Source organism: Eurytemora carolleeae, unplaced genomic scaffold (genome assembly GCF_000591075.1).
Source record: "Eurytemora carolleeae unplaced genomic scaffold, Eaff_2.0 scaffold921, whole genome shotgun sequence".
Lineage (NCBI taxonomy): Eukaryota > Metazoa > Arthropoda > Copepoda > Calanoida > Temoridae > Eurytemora > Eurytemora carolleeae.
Window position 1 is genome coordinate 70,153 of NW_019396834.1, and position 20,034 is coordinate 90,186.

General features: G+C 31.2%; 2 protein-coding genes across 2 annotated transcripts; both read left to right on the plus strand.

Annotated features, from left to right (window-relative positions):
• Positions 1-2,610: 2,610 nt before the first annotated feature.
• Positions 2,611-7,536, plus strand: LOC111709199 (probable serine/threonine-protein kinase DDB_G0286465). The gene is made up of 5 exons (XM_023482811.1): positions 2,611-3,488; positions 4,197-4,238; positions 5,866-5,925; positions 6,639-6,745; positions 7,233-7,536. The coding sequence occupies exons 1-5, from the start codon at positions 3,363-3,365 to the stop codon at positions 7,288-7,290; spliced, it is 393 nt and encodes a 130-aa protein (XP_023338579.1). The 5' UTR covers positions 2,611-3,362; the 3' UTR covers positions 7,291-7,536.
• A 4,392-nt stretch (positions 7,537-11,928) lies between these two features.
• LOC111709202 (L-threonine ammonia-lyase) lies at positions 11,929-18,635 on the plus strand. The gene is made up of 14 exons (XM_023482818.1): positions 11,929-12,034; positions 12,481-12,569; positions 12,764-12,905; positions 13,373-13,462; positions 13,831-13,922; positions 15,503-15,610; positions 15,925-16,064; positions 16,522-16,638; positions 16,877-16,985; positions 17,366-17,440; positions 17,932-17,993; positions 18,075-18,143; positions 18,377-18,433; positions 18,575-18,635. The coding sequence occupies exons 1-14, from the start codon at positions 11,986-11,988 to the stop codon at positions 18,633-18,635; spliced, it is 1,260 nt and encodes a 419-aa protein (XP_023338586.1). The 5' UTR covers positions 11,929-11,985.
• Positions 18,636-20,034: the final 1,399 nt, after the last annotated feature.

The following is a 20,034-nucleotide window of genomic DNA, read 5'->3' on the forward strand; positions in this document are numbered from 1 at the left end:
TTATTTCGGATTGTTTCTTTTTCATAAAAATAGAGTATGCAAACATCTCCTCCCCCGTTTTTCCTGGTGATGGTCCCTCTCATGCCCCCTCCCCTCCTCTAGGGTTAAGCCTGGTATATCCCGGTGATCTGATGAAATTTACTGGTGAAAGATAATTTTTTTCTTACATTAAAGTTGACTGAAGTATATCAATAAAATATTCTTACAAAAAAACCTGTTATTTAATGTTTTGGCATTCATCTATATATGCAGAGAACTCATTCCTAGTTTATGGTTATATTAAGTCTTCTACCTTACATATAATCTTTTAATAACCTATTATATGATTTGGCAACGAAATGCAGTGGCAGGGAATCTTGATTATACGGATATAGCTACAGCATTCATTCCGTACAGTCGTCTCTGAAGTCTCATTCTTTGTGGGTAAACCTGAGTCTTAAAGGGACCGTTCACTTATTTGGATAATTTCAGGGTAAACTAAATAGCTTATTAGCTATGGACTATAAATTGGTCTTACTTTATAATGACATCCATAATCGGAGAAAAAATCCGATTATTACTCAGAATTTCAGTTTTTTACATTCTTCACAGAAATTTCAGTAAAATTATTTGGTAAACATTAAAAGTTTGTGAGTTCCTGCGGTATATTTATGGATACGTTCGCATAGGAACCTATACAACTGTGGAATTATAAGACGACTGTTAAGCTAAAGTTATAATTATAAATATTCCAATGAACTCCACTCCACTCCACACTGGTATAAAAGTCGTCATTGAATTTTCATAACTTTGAGAACCACTGTAGACACTCGAATTTTTATTTATTTTTATTCTGAAATTGTTTCGGTTTTACAATTTCAAAATTTGTTATTCACTTTATACATGACTGATCATGAATGAGCTATCAGCATTTTATTTGACATTTTTTCCTCTTTCTAAACATAAATTTTCAGTTTATAATGGACGGTGGATGAAACCTATCATTAATTAGATGAAAATGCGCAAGAAAAAGTATAGAATAGGAATGTCTTCGTAGTTCAAATCTTAATGAAGATTTAACGATATTATAATGTGCTAAAGGCCAAAATAAATCATTTGATCGTGGTAAATTCGTCATTACAGTCCCAGTTTTTGTAAATAATCTTTAATCGTAATAATTGTATGAATTCAATTGGGAGCTTGTTAATTATTTCTGCAAAAACTGTTTTTTGGCTAAAACAACATTACTGCACATGTAGCTGAGCTAATTAGAGAGAAAAATTGAAAATGGGTCTTAACCATACAATCTTTTAAAAAAAATCTTTAAGATAATTAAGTCAGTATGGTTAGCAAGATGTAAATTGACGACGACTTTCGGAACCACCATGCAAAACGGTAATCTCAGGTAGATTTTAACATGATTTAACAACTAGATTCCTGTTATTTCTAAACCTGTACCAACAATTACTCGTATATATACGGAATAAAGAGGGAGTGCACTGCTTAAAGAAAAGGTGGATATGGAGATTTCTTCGCCTTTGTCAGGTGATTATTTACGGGAAAATAATTATGGTACACCGTACATGGTTACTCACACAGGACGAGACTATAAAGACGACTTGAAACTCTTCAGATATGACGATTCCAATTTTGAATTAAGTCCTCTGCCCTCAATGTTTTTTTTTAATAATTTGGCAAAGACAAAAAAGGATATAGTTGAAGAAAATCATGCATATATATGTATAGGGGAACAAATAAATTCCGAATAGTCGTCATAATCCTGCAAATCTGTTCAATAACATTAAGCGAACATTTTTATAAGACAGTTAACCACCGTACTTCATGCAGTATATCGTGTAAACATACGCTCAACTTCCTTATGAGAAATAAACTGGAAATAAACTGCCAGCTTTAATCAGACATATGTATGCGGAAGTCTGGTTTTGGCTGGTGGAAAAACAATGTAGTTTTAATTAGAATTAAAAATTGAAGGGTTCCAAACATTGCATTGATTCTGTGGTAACAAAAATGTATGTATTCTTTGAACCTTTGACATTATCAAAACGGAGTTTTTAGTTACATATCAAACATAAAATAAAAAACTGCTATTTTAATAGCAATATTTTTGTGAATTTGAAAAACATAAGACGACTTTTTTGTAAAAAATAGAGATAAAAGCTTTAGAAAAATTAAAGTAAATGTATCCAATAAATTGAAATGAAACGTCATCTCTAAGTGGTCTGCGAACGTGATCCATATACTTTAATTTCCAGACTAGATAAAAAAACTGGTGAAAAGAAAATATTTTATTTTTTTATAAAAATATTTTAGAATCTGGAAGGTCAGGTTCCACCCCCGCCAGCTGTCCACCACAGACTGGGATGAATGCTTTTGCTTTCCACCCCTCCCTTCTCCATCAACCCCCTCTCACCCAAATATTTCCTTCTTGATCCCTCCTTGAATCCAAAAGTATTGATTGTATCATTTACTCAAAGACAAATTAGAATCAATGATAAACCCCTGGAGGCTGCGCCCTCGGGTTTAACATTATTCTAATTTGTCTGAGAGTAAATGACATTCCTTTGTAAAAAATAACAAATTATTTTTACTATTTGTTATTATTTTTAAAAGGGGCGGGATCAAATGAAAATTGTTGCATACCAAAAAACCAGCTTTTTATGAAGAAATGAATCTTTGAAATTCGGCGTTGTGGCTCTGAGATTAAAATGTTGTCAGAAATGTTCATTTTTCACGTCAAACTAAAGTAAAATGCAAGATTGAAATCATAACTCTTTTATTTGCAGAGCTATTGCGAAGAATTAAAAGTTTTAATTTATAATATTTAACCAAATAAATTAGCTTTTCTTACTATTTGCGTAAAATCAGAACTAGAGGAACAACGGGGTCACAAAGTCGTAACAGTAATGTCAATTGAAATTGACCTTTTCCTCCTGGATAGTTTGCAGTGTTTTTAGTGTGAAGATTGGCAGTGGACAAAAAAAGATAAATGTATGTATTTATATATATATTTTTATTTAATAACATTCTTTTTCAATTGGAGTTAAGTCGCGACTTCTGAATTATACGATCCACGAAGCATTTGTTTGTGACAAATACTGTCAAATCATTTTACATTGTTTTTCCTTCACATCGTGAATTTCCTAAATGTTTTCACTTCTTCTGTGCCTTTAAGATTATTTGTGATTTTAAGAACATGTGACCCTTTTAAATTATTTAGAAACCACAGCAATTGTCCGACCAACTTTTAGAAAGTTAAATATTCGTTCCATCTTTTCTTAAATAAAATCATATCTTTTTGAGACACCCTGTAGACTGTAGTTTCTCCTTTTATGAACTAATAAAATTATTTTTTAGACACCGTCATGAACATATTGAATAATCTTAATAATAACAACAATAACAACAACAACAACAATGATAACAATAATAACAACAACAGGTTTGAAAGCATGAACGTGAATATGAGATCTTTCGGCACATCCTTTATGGTAAGCATACACATATGTTGAGTCACATCATAATTAAATATTTCTAATTCTGGAGACGTATCAGAATATTTAAAAAATACTTTTTGTCCAATAATCAAATTGATTTTTTTTCTCGAAAATTATGGAGGTCACAAAATATTTCTTAGTAATATAAAAAAATTTTATTAGAGGCTGCGAAAAAAGAGAATAGAATATATAGAGGGGAATTTACTAGAAAAAAGTGTAAAACGGCCATTTTGTTGTACTGTTTCCATACTGCAGGTGTACTTCACATATTTATGCTACATAACCTTTTGGGCCCTGGAATATCATTTTATAGAAAATCTAAAATTAATATTAAAAGAAAACCAAATTATGAAATAGGCTGGTTTCATAATTGACCAATGATTATTTCACATAGACTCTATGCCTTTCACTTTACAAACGATGATTTTCCGTTATAACTATAAATCAAATGATGTTTTTATTCACCTAATTCATTATAAAGTTTATTTAAAAGCTTTAAAAAATTCGAAATTGAAATGGATAATCTAGGGAACATACTGTATTAATGTACTCTACTGCATATAATTTGTGAACATTTACATGATTTGTACACTTTGAACTCCCTTTTGAGGCTGAAAGGGACTGACAAAAATTCATACCGAGAGATTCTCTAAATTCCCCTCTAATATATATTCTATTCTATTCAATATATTTTCTGTTTAGATTTCTGATGAGAATACATTAGTTACTACATTATTACGACAGGAAACTATTGTTAGTTTTTAGAGTGGAAGATTAGAGAAACTCCCATTATATAAAGTGTTCAGCAGTTTCTGTTAGTAATGTCACATAGGTCCAATACTATAATATATGTTGAGTGATTCGAACCTGTACACGGATTTACCCGTTAATGTACTCGTGTACTTGTACAAACACATTTAATCGTACCTACCCGTCCATTGTCCAGTGAACCAAGTGTGTATAGTGGACATTGATATTATAATAACTCATCATTGTATTCTTATGATATTAAAAACTCATATTTTTCTTGTCTAGGTTTCTGGTTTATATAATTGAAAAATATTGGAGACAGTTAAGAATCTTCTTTCAGAGTACTTTGCCAGAGATCTATTAAAAAAAATCCGTTTCAAATATGATTATTCTCATTAACTAAAAACTCTGATAATGCTGATAAATCTTTAAAAAAATCTAAAATATTTTAATAAAAAAATAAAACCTATATACATTAGATTTCTCATAGAGATTAAAAAAAACAAATAATTTAAACATACATTTTCTAGACTTTAAAGTAGATAGAATGCAAATTTTGCGCAAATTCCAAAGTTTGAAAATCTCAGCTAAAGTTTATAATGCAAACAATGTATCATTTACTCTCAGACAAATTAGCGTAGCCCAAAGGTTTATCATTGAATCCCGAGGGGGTTTAAATTTCCATTGATTCTAATTTGTCTGAGAGTAAATGACATTCCTTTTTAAAGAGGGGATTCAATGATAAACCCGAGGGCTTGCGGATTTTGCGGATTTTTTTTGCCTTTGTAGATTTTTAAAGTATCTTTCAATGAAAATATCCCGGTGGGATTAAATGAAAATTGTTGCATACCAAAAAAACAGCTTTTTATAAAGGAATGTCCATTGTTGCAATAGTTAAACTTTTGAAATGTATTTTTTGTGTAAAAATCCTTCCGCGCATTTCGGAGATGTGATTGCACATCCCAATCTGCGCGGAATTCTGCGCAAAATGCTTTCGAGCTATTCATAAAATGGGGGTTATCTTTTTCGTGTCTTAAAAATAGTCGTAGATATCAGACATTGAGACAATTTTATTAAATAAATTTTACAATGCATAAATTCCGGAATTTATTTGGGATAGGAATGTACAGGGTGTCCCAATAAATATGGGAAAGAAAGTATAAAAATGAGGCTGTATGTCTTACGATCTATTTTTGGTCTATCTTTTTGTCTTGATAATAGACGAAGATATTAGTAGATATTAAGACAATTTTATTAAATAAATGGAAATTTTGCGATATAGTCGTCAATTTTGCAATATATTCGTCAATTTTGCAATATATTCGTCAATTTTGCAATATATTCGTCAATTTTGCAATATATTCGTCAATTTTGCAATATATTCGTCAATTTTGAAGATACAAAAATGGTTTTCAATATTAGATGTGTAAACTGGAATACTGCAAATATTGTGTTCATGAAAATATTTCTCTTAATTTCCATGTTTATTGGAAAAAGTGGAAAAAGAGTAATCGGCAAAATACTGCTAGAATTTTACGTCTTGGTTTTCAGTGTGATGGATTTTTTCGCTAAAGCATGAATACTTTGGTATACTGATTTGTATAACAATATGAGGATGCAGGGAGTGAACCCCTGGAGCAGGGAGATGTTTCAATCTATAAGATATGCAAACAATACAAAGGTGAACAGTGTGAAAATAAAAGAAGATGAGGATTGTAGTAGAAGTGCACCCTTTATCACATGCATTTCACGCCAGACTTCACGTAACTTTGAAATCTTATATGTTTTCGATCATAAATCCTTATATTGATAATTATCCACAAATGTCACGTGAGATCCTATACACAATTTGGGCACGATTTTCACGTTTATCGGATACAAACAAACAACAAACACCTACCCAGACAAGCAATGCATGTATATATATATATATTTATATATATATATATATATTTATATATATATATATATATATATATAGATTATAGATAACGAGATCAATGTTCTTTTCTCATGTTTCTTTTCGCACCTGCTTAAATATTACAAGAATTATAATTTATCTGTGTGTCTAGTTCACAGTGTTTTGATTCCATTTCTACCCATTAAATGCAACTTTTTATCGTTTATTCATTTAAAACGTGTTTTAAACATTTTTCAAGGTTTTATACATTTTGCATGATTACATTAATGTATTTTCATTTTTATCTTTTTGTTCAGAATTGATATGCATGTTTCAAAATCTTGATATGTTTGGAAGGTATACCGTGGATGCATGAAAAGTATTTTTTTTTGTATAAAATTCAATCCCCCAAACTTAGAACTTTTAAAATAATTAAGCTATATAGATTATTATTTTATGCATAAAAGATACAGCCATTGAATACTTGCTTTTAGGTTCCCGGGTTAAAGGTATTACAAGCTTGGATGTCTGGAATTGTAACAACGTATCCTTCATGTGGGTTTGCTCTACTTTGTGAATTATTTAACTACGCAGCATCAAGGTATTTTGCATCTTTGTAAATTTCTTTTATTTTTGTTTGGACATTTTCTAACTGTGGTGGACGTCTATATCAATACAATAAAATCGACTTTTTTATTTGAGTTTCGATTTCGTTTTTTTCAATTTACAAGTTTACAAGTAAACAAAGAGAAGCTGTTAATTGAAAGCTTCTTTTTGTTTCTATGTTTATGTGCATCCATGTTGATTGAAAGCTTAGTAGACACTGGCATCCGTAGTACATTTGAATTTCCGAGCCGGGTCAACCTTTCCGTTCCCAGTTTGTACTGTACCTAGCTATATGGACAGGAATAGCCGGTGCAACAAGACTTTATGCTTCATATAGGTTGAATTTACTTTTACTAAAGGGGCAGAGGTGCGTGTAGAAATCAAAAATATAAATAGAAATTCGTCTTTATTATATATACGACGACGACGGTAAAATATTGTTTTTCAGTATTTTGACATTTCATTGATTTGTATTTGTTTAGTTATGCCCCGAATATATGTTCTACAGGATTGGATTGTCCTCTATACAGCCTGGAGTAGGCGTTCCCTTTGCAGTCTGTCGTAGGCGTTCCTTGTTTTAAGAAAACCTTTAAAATTGTTATTTGTCGGAGAAGTTGGGTTCAACTAATTTCTCATTTTCTCAGTTCGGAGTCAGGCACCTAAAGAATATATCTGTTGTTATTATTTAAATATTGTTGTTTAAAAGCACATACTGATGAGGAATGATATCGTATGATCACTGTTTAATTTTCAAAAGTAATTTGAAATAAATGTATGTTAAAATTTTTTTTTTTTGATTTGATCTCGTTTATATCTTGTAAGGCTTTTAGGGTGCTTTGCGCCCATCTTCTACTTTAATTGTAAACATTTTTCTTTGTTATACATTAAAAAACAACAACAAAATAAAGTTCACAGATTTAAAATCAAAATTTGTTGGAGACAGAGTTTGGAAAAATTGATCATCCATAAACCTTCCCTTGGGTCATGTGAGGTCCCACGCAATTATTTATATATAGATTTTACTAGTTAACAAATTATTTCTTTAATGTTTGATTTATGAAAAAAAAGTTTTCAAAAAATATCATTTAAAAACTGAATAAGAGTGCAAAAGTTCATTCTTTTTTAACAGAGAATTTTGAAAAAAAATATTTTGAACGTGTTAACATATTGTTATTTACGCACAGTTCAAAATTATTCTGAGCTGAAAAAATTTAACTTGTGAAAATGTGGTTTTGATGCATTATATATATATATATCCTCTCTTTTCATTAAGGTAGACCGTATAAGAAGTGAGCTTTTGCCACAAACTCTCATTTTCCAATTCCTACATCGTAGACCTTAGATATTTCAATCATATTTAGTGGCAAAAACTCAATTAGTTTAAAGTGGCATGTTAAAGGTGAACGTTAATCTGTCTCGTGATAAGGGCCCGGGGCCGTGAGACGACGTAAGTTGACCGTGTTTTTTTTTATAAACCAGCGCAACGTAGTATTTTCATATTTTCAAATTATCTTTTTATTTGAGTTTGTATCCTTTTTTCATCTGACAACCAGAATTGTCTCGACATAAAACCGGAATTATACTGACATGAAATTAGAATTATTCTAATATGAAACCAGAGTTATCTTGACATGAAACCAGAATTATCTTGACATGAAACCAGAATTCTAATGACATGAAACCTAAATTATACTGACATGAAACCAGAATTATCTTGACATGAAACCAGAATTATAATGACATGATTTTACTGAAACCTAACTGACATGAAATTACAATTGTCCTGATACGTATACAAAATTATATCGACATGAAACCAGAATTATCCAGACATGAAACCAGAATTATCTTGACATGAAACCAGAATTATCTCTACATGAAACCAGAATTATCTTGACATGAAACCAGAATTATCTCGACATGAAACCAGAATTATCCAGACATGAAACCAGAATTATCTCTACATGAAACCAGAATTATCCAGACATGAAACCAAATTTATCTCAAAATAAAACCAGAATTATCCTGACATTAAACCAAAATTATCCTTAAATGAAACCAGAATGATATTGACATGAAACCAGAATTATCCTGAATTGAAACGAGAATGATATTGACATGAAACCAGAATTATCCTGACATGAAACCAGAATGATATTGACATGAAACCAGAATTATTCTGACATGAAACTAGAATTATCTCGACATGAAACCAGAATTATAATGACATGAAACTAGAATTATACTGACATAAAACCAGAATTATCTTAATATGAAACCCGAATTATCTTGACATGAATCCAAAAATTATACTGAAACCTAACTGACATGAAATTAGAATTGTCCTGATATGTATTCAGAATTATCTCGACATGAAACCAGAATTATCTCGACATGAAACCAGAATTATCTCGACATGAAACCAGAATTATTTTGACATGAAACCAGAATTAGCTTGATATGAAACCAAAATTATCTTGACATGAAACTAGAACTATACTGACATGAAACCAGGATTATCCTTATATAAAACCAAAATTATCCTTATATGAAACCAGAATTATACTGACATGAAACCAGAATAATACTAACATGAATTCAGAAATTTCCTGACATGAAGCCAGAATTATCCTGACATGAAACCAGCATTATCCTGACATGAATTCAGAATTATCCTGACATGAATCCAGAATCGTTTTGACATGAAACCAGAATTATCTTGACATGAATTCAGAATTATTCTGACATGAATTCAGAATTATTCTGACATGAAACCAGAATATACTAATATGAAACCAGAATTATCCTGACATGAAACCAGATTTAGACTAAGGTTGCCTACTGCCTAGTAGTAAATCTATAGATATGTAGATATGGATGGAGTAAAGATGAAGTAACTAAAGATACCCTTTTCTCTGAACAAAAGAGGCGGAAAAAAAGTAAGCTGAGAGAAAAAAGAGAGAAAAGCTATCCCTGTAGGAAATGTAATTATGTGGAAACTAAATCCGGTAATTTGAAGAGACATAATAGAAGTAAACATGAAGGAATGAGGTACCCCTGCGATCAGTGTGAATACACTTTTACTCAAGCAGGTGATTTGAAGATCGAGTCATGATTTATGATCTGACATACAAACAAATTTACAATTACGATATTTTATATATAGATGATAACAAAATGACATTTAAAATTGCTAAATAAGTGGAGGGAGGGTGTGTGTTTCTCCGAAAAGATTGAATCACAGAATCACAGAAAATTTGCAAAATTCTAAAAAGGAAGTTGGCAATTTTCAGTTCTGGTCTAATTTCTAAGGAAAAGTTTTTTTTAAATTTTCTAGTTCCTTTCTTCTTAGCATATTCTATAGTTTTAAATATAAACTGTTCAGTTGAAATTTTTCCTTTAAAATTAGGCACCAGGCGCCGCTAATCACAGTTTTTTTTGACTCACCCTGTAGTTGTCAAAAAAAAATGAAAAAACTTCTTTTATTCACTTTTTAGTTCATTAATAATCAATATCTTATTCTATTTCATCAATTTCATCAAAAGTTATAAAATAAAGATATTGAAAAAACACCGCAAAATTTTCTTAAAAATCCGCAAAAATTTCAGTTAAACATGACTTCTTCTCACGTGGGGTTTGTGCCAACACAGGTATATCTTTAAAATTAAAACGTTTATAAAAAAATAAATTAACTCATAAAGCGTATAAATAAAGAAACACATAGATAAAAATTGCATGAACTAAATGTTTAGGTATAAGTTATGAGAGAAAAGTAAAAAGAAATGTTGTTTTTTATTTACATAGAAAAATATGTAAACATTGCAGTTTTTCGTCTTTTTAAACATTACTTAAAAATAAACTTTTCAGTTTTTTAGAAAAGTCTTTACGTCACAATATTGATTTTTTGATGCATTAGGAAGATAAAAATGTAAAATAGAATATTATTTTTTTTTATTTTGTTACTTTCTTCGTTTATTTAGAGGAGAGCTGAAAATCATAAATTTAAAACTTTCAGTCATAATTCTCATAATACTTAATTCTCTGAATATTTTTTATGACATTCTTTTTTTCAGCGACGAAAGAGTGTTTGTGCATACACAATCAATTCACAAGATACTGATGAAGATATCAAGGAAAGAAATTTTTTTAATAAATTTTTATAAAAGAACTTTTTTCGAAAAAAAATTCGATTTTTACACTTTTTAGGATCCCTGGTGTGATCCTGAAAACCCCAAGGTTATCAGATTTGAAGGTGCTAGCATTATAAAATACAAAATAAGAGATTCAATGATTTCGAATTNAATCAACACTCTACATTAAATCAACACTCTACATTAAATCAACACTCTACATTAAATCAACACTCTACATTAAATCAACACTCTACATTAAATCAACACTCTACATTAAATCAACACTCTACATTAAATCAACACTCTACATTAAATCAACACTCTACATTAAATCAACACTCTACATTAAATCAACACTCTACATTAAATCAACACTCTACATTAAATCAACACTCTACATTAAATCAACACTCTACATTAAATCAACACTCTACATTAAATCAACACTCTACATTAAATCAACACTCTACATTAAATCAACACTCTACATTAAATCAACACTCTACATTAAATCAACACTCTACATTAAATCAACACTCTACATTAAATCAACACTCTACATTAAATCAACACTCTACATTAAATCAACACTCTACATTAAATCAACACTCTACATTAAATCAACACTCTACATTAAATCAACACTCTACATTAAATCAACACTCTACATTAAATACAACAAACAATGTCAAATATTTATCTAACTTATCAAGCTCTAAAGATTCAGAAGTTTCTGGTTTATCAATCTGACATTCAATTATGGTAATTTTTCATTCATTTAATAAAGACAAAGAAAATGAAACTATAAAGAAACCAAAAACGCGCCTTATAAGACCCTGATTAAACATAATAACATGCAACAAGTTAAAAAAAAGTATTTGAAAAAGTCTCAATTTCCAGCACCAATGTTCTGTCTAAAGAAAATATTTAGTTGTGTTCGGATTTTTTCTGCACTTTTAGTTTCAAAGATTTTTTCTCTCCTGATTTTATTAGACGCATACGTTAAATATTTGTTGTTTCTATCACTGCTATATCCGGGTATATTTTGGAGAGATTTATAGAAACTAAATATAAGGAGCGTGGAGCCCGTTATACACTTCTTATGCTGAGCAAGGAACAAAAAAAAATTGGAGTTATCGCAGCATCAGCAGGTCAGCTTTTAAAAATTTTTTTTTATAATAACTAATAACAATAACATCTGGGACCAAACTTAATGAATTTAAGCTAGGTCGCTAAACTACCTACTGCCGGCCGGTTCAAATTTGAATCACAGATTCAGCATAAAAGATTCATTTGAATTAGAATCGGTGATTCAAAATTTGAACCGACTGTAGGTAGTTCAGCGACCTCTCCAGTTCATTAAATTGGGTCCCTGCATTTATACAAGTGTAATCTTGTTTAATTTGATTGAACATGAAATGATATGGTTGGATCCGGATTGATTTGGTATTTGATTCGGATATATTTATGTTGATACATTTTGTCTGGTTTGATCTAAATTGATCTAGTTTGATCTCATTTGATTTGGATTAGTTTGAAGAAAAAATATTAGGTTTAATCCGGATTTATTAGTTTAATATTACCATAATTATTTCAGGAAATCACGCTCAGGCGCTGGCTTACCATGGAGGTCAACTGAATATTCCTGTGACGGTAGTAATGCCAATAGTTGCTCCTATTATGAAGGTATTTTAGCTTCAGGCAAAAATTTTTAAAAATGATTAATGTCGAATGAAATAAATATAACAACCAAAAAAATTTTGAATCAAATACAATATTTTTTAATCGATGAAATTTCTAATTTTGGGCTAGTAAAAGTCCTTTCATTTCGATATAAAATGGATTGATTTGATTGTTAAAGTATGCATTTCCTTGTCTAGGTAGAGAACTGTAAACGGTATGGAGCTAGTGTAGTTATCCATGGATCTGATCTAGGAGAATCTAAATCCCATGCTCTGAGACTAGCCAAGAAATATGGATTTCTTTATATCAATGGATACGATCATCCACAAATACTTGCAGGTTAACATCTAAATGTATAAAGTAGCAATCTCTGTTTGTTTGTTGGATTGTATGTCCTACCAAAACGCGAATAAACCCTTCGACCGATTTGCCTCAATTTCTTTTACCTTCCAACCTACTGAGAACTTACGATAAAATTTGAAACCTGAACCTTCTAGCAAGCGTAAGTTTGATGCAAAATATCTTATGTTATGATTTTGACAGGAATATTTGCTATAGAATTCTCTAGCAGGTTTTGTTCTTTTATTTTTATCCTTTTAACCCGAACCCAACTTTAAATCATAGGAACCATTTTTAAACACATACATGTATATTGAAAATATAACTAGGACAAGGAACAATGGTACTAGTGATACTAGATCAGGTTCCAGATCTTGATTAAACTATTATATACCTAGGACAAGGAACTATGGGACTAGAGATACTAGATCAGGTTCCAGATCTTGAATAAATTATTATATACCTAGGACAAGGAACTATGGGACTAGAGATACTAGATCAGGTTCCAGAACTTGATGCTGTTGTAGTTCCTATAGGGGGAGGTGGACTTATAGCAGGTATAAATAGACTTTCATAAATCATAGTGTGGCTACAGGCTAAGCCAAATGTATGTTAAGATAATTAAACTAAGTGAAAATCAATGAATTTGAAGAAGTGTTAAAGTTAAGTTTATAAAAAACGTAAATGCCTACCAAATACCTACCACCGGCTCAAATTCAAATTCATTCAGTTAGGTCCCGGAATATGATAAACAAGATTAAATTAGGTCCCAGAATAGATAAACAAGATTAAATTAGGTCCCAGAATAGATAAACAAGATTAAATTAGGTCCCAGAATATGATAAACAAGATTAAATTAGGTCCCAGAATAGATAAACAAGATTAAATTAGGTCCCAGAATATGATTTACAAGTGCAAAGTTTAGGTGCTGCGCTGGCCATAAAGACGATGAAACCTGAAGTTCTTATAATTGGAGTTGAGCCGGAGAACTGTACTAGCTTCAGCACTGCTATGAAGGTATGCAATATTAGATAATACTCTTCTAATAACTTTAAAGAGACCCTCATTGTAATTTCAAGTCAACCTCCATGCCAGATTCACAACGGTACCCTTTAACCCTTTATCTAATCAATAATGTGGAAGTTAATGTAGTTTTTCTTGCTGGAAAAGCGTTTAATTCTGATAATTCTTACATTGTTTTCCTGCAGTAGAAATGCGCAAGTCACTTTTGTAAAAATGATAAGTTTTCAAAATTTTAAACATTTTATCTTATTCATTCTTGATCAGACAAAGCTTGTAAGGATAGCGTTGTCACTTAATATATACAGAGCTGAAAACTTTAGAATGGTGGATATCGAGATTAATGCTTGATCCTCTCTTTTTCTTAATATCGAGACTTAATATTAAATATCTTCTATTTTAACTTTTAATTGTGGCTTTATCTGTGAGCATCTTCTCAGTATAAAACAAAAACAAAAAACTTTACAAAAAAANGCGCCCATCTTCTATTTTAACTTTTAATTGTGGCTTTATCTGTGAGCATCTTCTCAGTATAAAACAAAAACAAAAAAACTTTACAAAAAAAAACTTTTAAACACAAATTTTTAAAATGTTGATCATTCATAAACCTTCCTTGGGGTCACGTGAGGTTCCAAACAAAATTTGAGCCCGATCGATACAGCCGTTTTGACGTTCATTGGACACCAAACAAACAGACAGACAGTCAAGCTAAATTTATATATTGATGAATAAATTCAATACTGAAGACTGAACACTGAACATACAATATATTTTATTGAATATGATAAATCAGACAACCTTTATGTTCATTGCCGGCTAACACACAATGGCTGGTGAACCTGTATACAATCCCTTTACTCTGTTACAGGCTGGTGAACCTGTATACAATCCCTTTACTCTGTTATAGGCTGGTGAACCTGTATACAATCCCTTTACTCTGTTATAGGCTGGTGAACCTGTATACAATCCCTTTACTCTGTTCTAGGCTGGTAAACCTGTATACAATCCCTTTACTCTGTTATAGGCTGGTATAAACCTGTATACAATCCCTTTACTCTGTTATAGGCTGGTGAACCTGTATACAATCCCTTTACTCTGTTATAGGCTGGTGAACCTGTATACAATCCCTTTACTCTGTTATAGGCTGGTAAACCTGTATACAATCCCTTTACTCTGTTATAGGCTGGTAAACCTGTATACAGTCCCTTTACTGTGTTATAGGCTGGTATAAACCTGTATACAATCCCTTTACTCTGTTATAGGCTGGTGAACCTGTATACAATCCCTTTACTCTGTTATAGGCTGGTAACCTGTATACAATTCCTTTACTCTGCTATAGGCTGGTAAACCTGTATACAATCCCTTTACTCTGTTATAGGCTGGGGAACCTGTATACAATTCCTGTACTCTGCTATAGGCTGGTAAACCTGCATACAATCCCTTTACTCTGTTATAGGCTGGGGAACCTGTAGACAGTCCCTTTACTCTGTTATAGGCTGGTATAAACCTGTATACAATCCCTTTACTTTGTTATAGGCTGGTATAAACCTGTATACAATCCCTTTACGCTGTTGTAGGCTGGTAAACCAGTGGCTACCATGACTTCTCCAAGTTTAGCTGATGGTTTAACTGTTCCAACTGTTGGAGTTAACGCTTTCGCTACAGGAGCTCCTCTTATAGATAAGGTATGTTCTTCAAAGTTCAGGGCTTTAAATTCAACGATTTTATTCAACGTTTTTCTTTAGTCTTCTAAACCTTAGCGGGTTTAGGCGGCAAGGCGTACAGAAACGCCTTTTAGGTAATTGAAATATGCTTTTTTAAGATAATGACGAATTTTCTGCTTGATCAAGTCATTTTGTACAAGAATGGAAGCCCCCCATAATTTTGCATTTGGAAAATATGCTTCAGAACGATTTTACAGATTATTTAATATACAATTATATAATCTTCTACATTATAAACATTGTTTAATCTGTAGAAATATTAAAATATGGTTTAGATTGTAACAGTATCTGAAGCCTGGATAGCTATTGCTATCCTACGTCTGATTGAGAATGAGAAAGCTGTTGTTGAAGGAGCTGGAGCTACTGGTCTAGCAGCTATACTAGCCGGCCTTCTACCAGAACTAAAGGGGAAAAAGTAAACAGATATTTTGTTCCAGATAAAAATTAAGGAGCTGATTATTTGCCCCATACTCTAATTTTATATTTCTTATATCTGTCAAGCTCGATGTCGTAGTTAATCTATAAATTCTGTTGGTTCAAACAGGTTGCAAAGATATAGGGATTGTGAAATTCAAATTTGATGTGATAATAAGTTTCTCTGTAGAAAATATTTGACAATTTTGAGTTAATTTTGCGGAAGGAACCTTACCTTAAAGCCATTTACTCGGGAAGAAAATTGATTCAAGTCCAAAATTTAGATTTACCGATACAACCCTAACCTAGAGTTGTTTACCACTTTACGGAGTAAACTTCGATACAACCCTAATCTAAAGTAATTTTGTCGATTTTCAGAGGAAATAGACACTGATTACGCTCACATACATAGCTAGTGTTTTACCGATGTGGATAATATTGATTAAACCCTACTCTAGAGTTGTTCTACCGATCTGTGGGGGAAATATCGATACAACCCTACTAGGAAGATGCTTGGAGAGAGGTCTAGCAGCTGATGGCAGGCTGGTCACCTTTAACGTAACAGTTAGTGACAGGTAAAAACTAAAAAAATTGTCCTAAATAAATAGTCAACAAAAATACTTTACAACGACAGTTTAGATAATAAAAATAATTAAAGAATTAAAGAAAAACATGGAGTTGTAATTCATACTTGATTATACAAAGCTTTTAAGGGTACCGTTGAATATCTGGCATTGCCATCTTTTCCCTGAGGCTCACTTGAAATTACGCTTACAGTCCCTTTAATTCTAAATTCTACTCTATTGTGTTTAGACCTGGAGGTATAGCTGAGCTGACCCGTGTAATCTCTAACCTAGGAGTATCTGTCAAGGATATTGTTCATGAGAGAGCCTGGGTCAGACAGAATGCATTTGCAGTCGGGGTCAGTAGTTGTAGTACTTTAATCATTATCATCATTGTTTTTAGTATTTTCATTGCTAGGTTTTTTGGTTGGACTTTAATCAATATAATGTTTTGATAACTTGAAATATTGAGTTTATTAACAAATTTTGAAATCTTGGTTTCATCTATAAAATAACACTTTCATAGTAAAGATCTTGGTTTCATCTATAAAATAACACTTTCATAGTAAAGATCTTGGTTTCATCTATAATAACACTTTCATAGTAAAGATCTTGGTTTCATCTATATAATAACACTTTCATAGTAAAGATCTTGGTTTGAAATAAAGGAAAATGAAAATTGAGTTGTGTAAGATGTTTTCTGTTTTCACGCTTGGATTAGTTTATACAATTGTTGTAGGTTCGTATCCTGGCAGAAACCCGTAATAGGAAACATAGTAGAGAACTCTTCAAAATACTCAGAGAAAGCTATGAGGTATTCTTCACTCTACAGACATGGACATGTCATAATAAGTTGATTATCTTTAAGCTTTATCGTCAAAATACAGACAGAACTTCATTTAGACATGGACATTTTTATTTTTATTACATATATTTTTATCTTTCAGATATTTCGTCTTACTCTTTTAGTTGTGTCCTAAATAATATCGATAGAATCCCGATCTGTTTATCTTACTGTTTAAACTGAGGAGGAGTGTGTTTTAAACTAGTCACAAACTCGATCCTTTTATCTTTGCTGCAGCCTTGAATTGTAGACCTGTAAAATATTTAAGATTTGAATTCTGCTCGATATATGTATATATATATATGTGAAAGTGTGAAATATTGAAGGTTTACACAATCAAGTTGCAAAGATATAATTTTGAGGTAAGAGTTCAGGTTTTTCATATAATCATTGACCAACAGCAAGGTTCATGGAACTAACTCCATGTGTATTGAAACTATATTTACTGGATTCTATATTAGGAAGTCCGGGTGGATGGATTTTATGAAACTCCACAGGATTATGTTTCTGGAAATTTAAACAGGTTTTTATACAAAAAAAAAGTTATTAGCTAACATAATATCAAACAATTTTCTGATAAATCATTGAATAAATAATATTAAAGATCACTTGGTTATATGTCTTTAATGAATACAAGAGGAATACTGGGTAAAGGATTTCTTCCGAAAAATTGGTAAATATTAAAATTAAATGAATTATATTTGTAATATTTCGGGACTCCCCCCCCCCTTTCTACTTCATGTATAACTTTCATATTTGGATTGTAAATAAACAGATATTCATCACTAAATATTGATGGAAGGTCCATTGAGCACGTTTTTGAATCGTTTAAGGTATTTTGTCAACATTTTATGTACACTTCATGAAAAATATGTTTCTTAAAATAGACAAGGCTTTGTTTTTCAGTGAGAAATTTGAAAGTTTGGAGGATGAAACTCCTTTTGAGGGAGAGATGAATATACAGTNCATAGACATAGACATAGACATAGACATAGACATAGACATAGACATAGACATAGACATAGACATAGACATAGACATAGACATAGACATAGACATATTTTAATTGAAATTAGCTGACACTATTTTCGCTCCCTATTCTAGGAGGAGAGTCTACGAAAGATGTTGGCTCGTCAGAAACTCACCAACGGAAATAGATAGATAGATAGCTAGTGAATAGTTATCCTTTATCATGCGTTAGTATGAAATATAAAGTCATCGTTTCAGTTTAAATATGTTTAATAAATTTAAATCATTTACTGGCAGAAATTTTAGTAAATAAATTCTTAACATCCTTATCTTAACTTCGCAGACATATGACAAGGAGTACACATATTGTAAAATACAAATATTTAAAAAACAGAATATTTGTAAACTAACTGTATATAACCAAGGATTTAATGCAAGGAAAGTTATTTCAGATGTGTACGCATCTTTTGTACCGCAGTGTACTGTCATTGGGCGGTAATGTAAACACAAGATGGATGTCGAAGCCTGACATGGGATCCATCTTTCACAAAAATAATAAATGAAATATTCTGGTCAGAGGAAACTATTATGTGAATTATCAAAATTATCAAAATTCAATACTTTTAACCTCCTCGGATACTAAACGAACACTGATGCATCTAAATGTTTACAAATTCCGCCCAGAGAGAACTGGTTTCAATATGTACGCAGAGTATACACAACTTCAATTAACTTTCCTTACATTAAATTCTTGTATATAACAGAATATTTGTAAACTACCTGTATATAGCAAAATATTCGTAAACTACCTGTATATAGCAGAATATTCGTAAACTATCTGTATAAAGAAAAGTATTCGTAAACTACCTGTATATAGCAAAATATTCGTAAACTACCTGTATATAACAGAATATTCGTAAACTATCTGTATATAGCAAAATATTCGTAAACTACCTGTATATAGCAAAATATTCGTTAACTACCTGTATATAGCAGAATATTCGTAAACTATCTGTATATAGAAAAATATTCGTAAATTACCTGTATATAATAAAATATTCGTAAACTACCTGTATATAGCAAAATATTCGTTAACTACCTGTATATAGCAAAATATTCGTAAACTACCTGTATATAGCAAAATATTCGTAAACTACCTGTATATAGCAGAATATTCGTAAACTACCTGTATATAGCAAAATATTCGTTAACTACCCGTATATAACAGAAAATTAGTTAACTACCTGTATATAACAGAATATTCGTAAACTACCTGTATATAGCAAAATATTCGTAAACTACCTGTATATAGCAGAATATTCGTAAACTACCTGTATATACAAGGGATGTAATCCGTCGTCTTTGCAATAAGGACAGAGATCACGGACAGAAGGGAATCGGTGTTAGGTAAAGATCATGTAGTGACATACAGTACATCGGAAAAATGAGAGTTGCGGCATCTGTGTACACAGATCTGGGGTATGTAAACAGTAGACAGTTTTTCTATACCATAGCATGAAAGATTTGTTGTATAAAACTGCAAATTAAGAAGTTATACGATCATCAGTAAACTTGAAAAATTATCCGATGGGCAT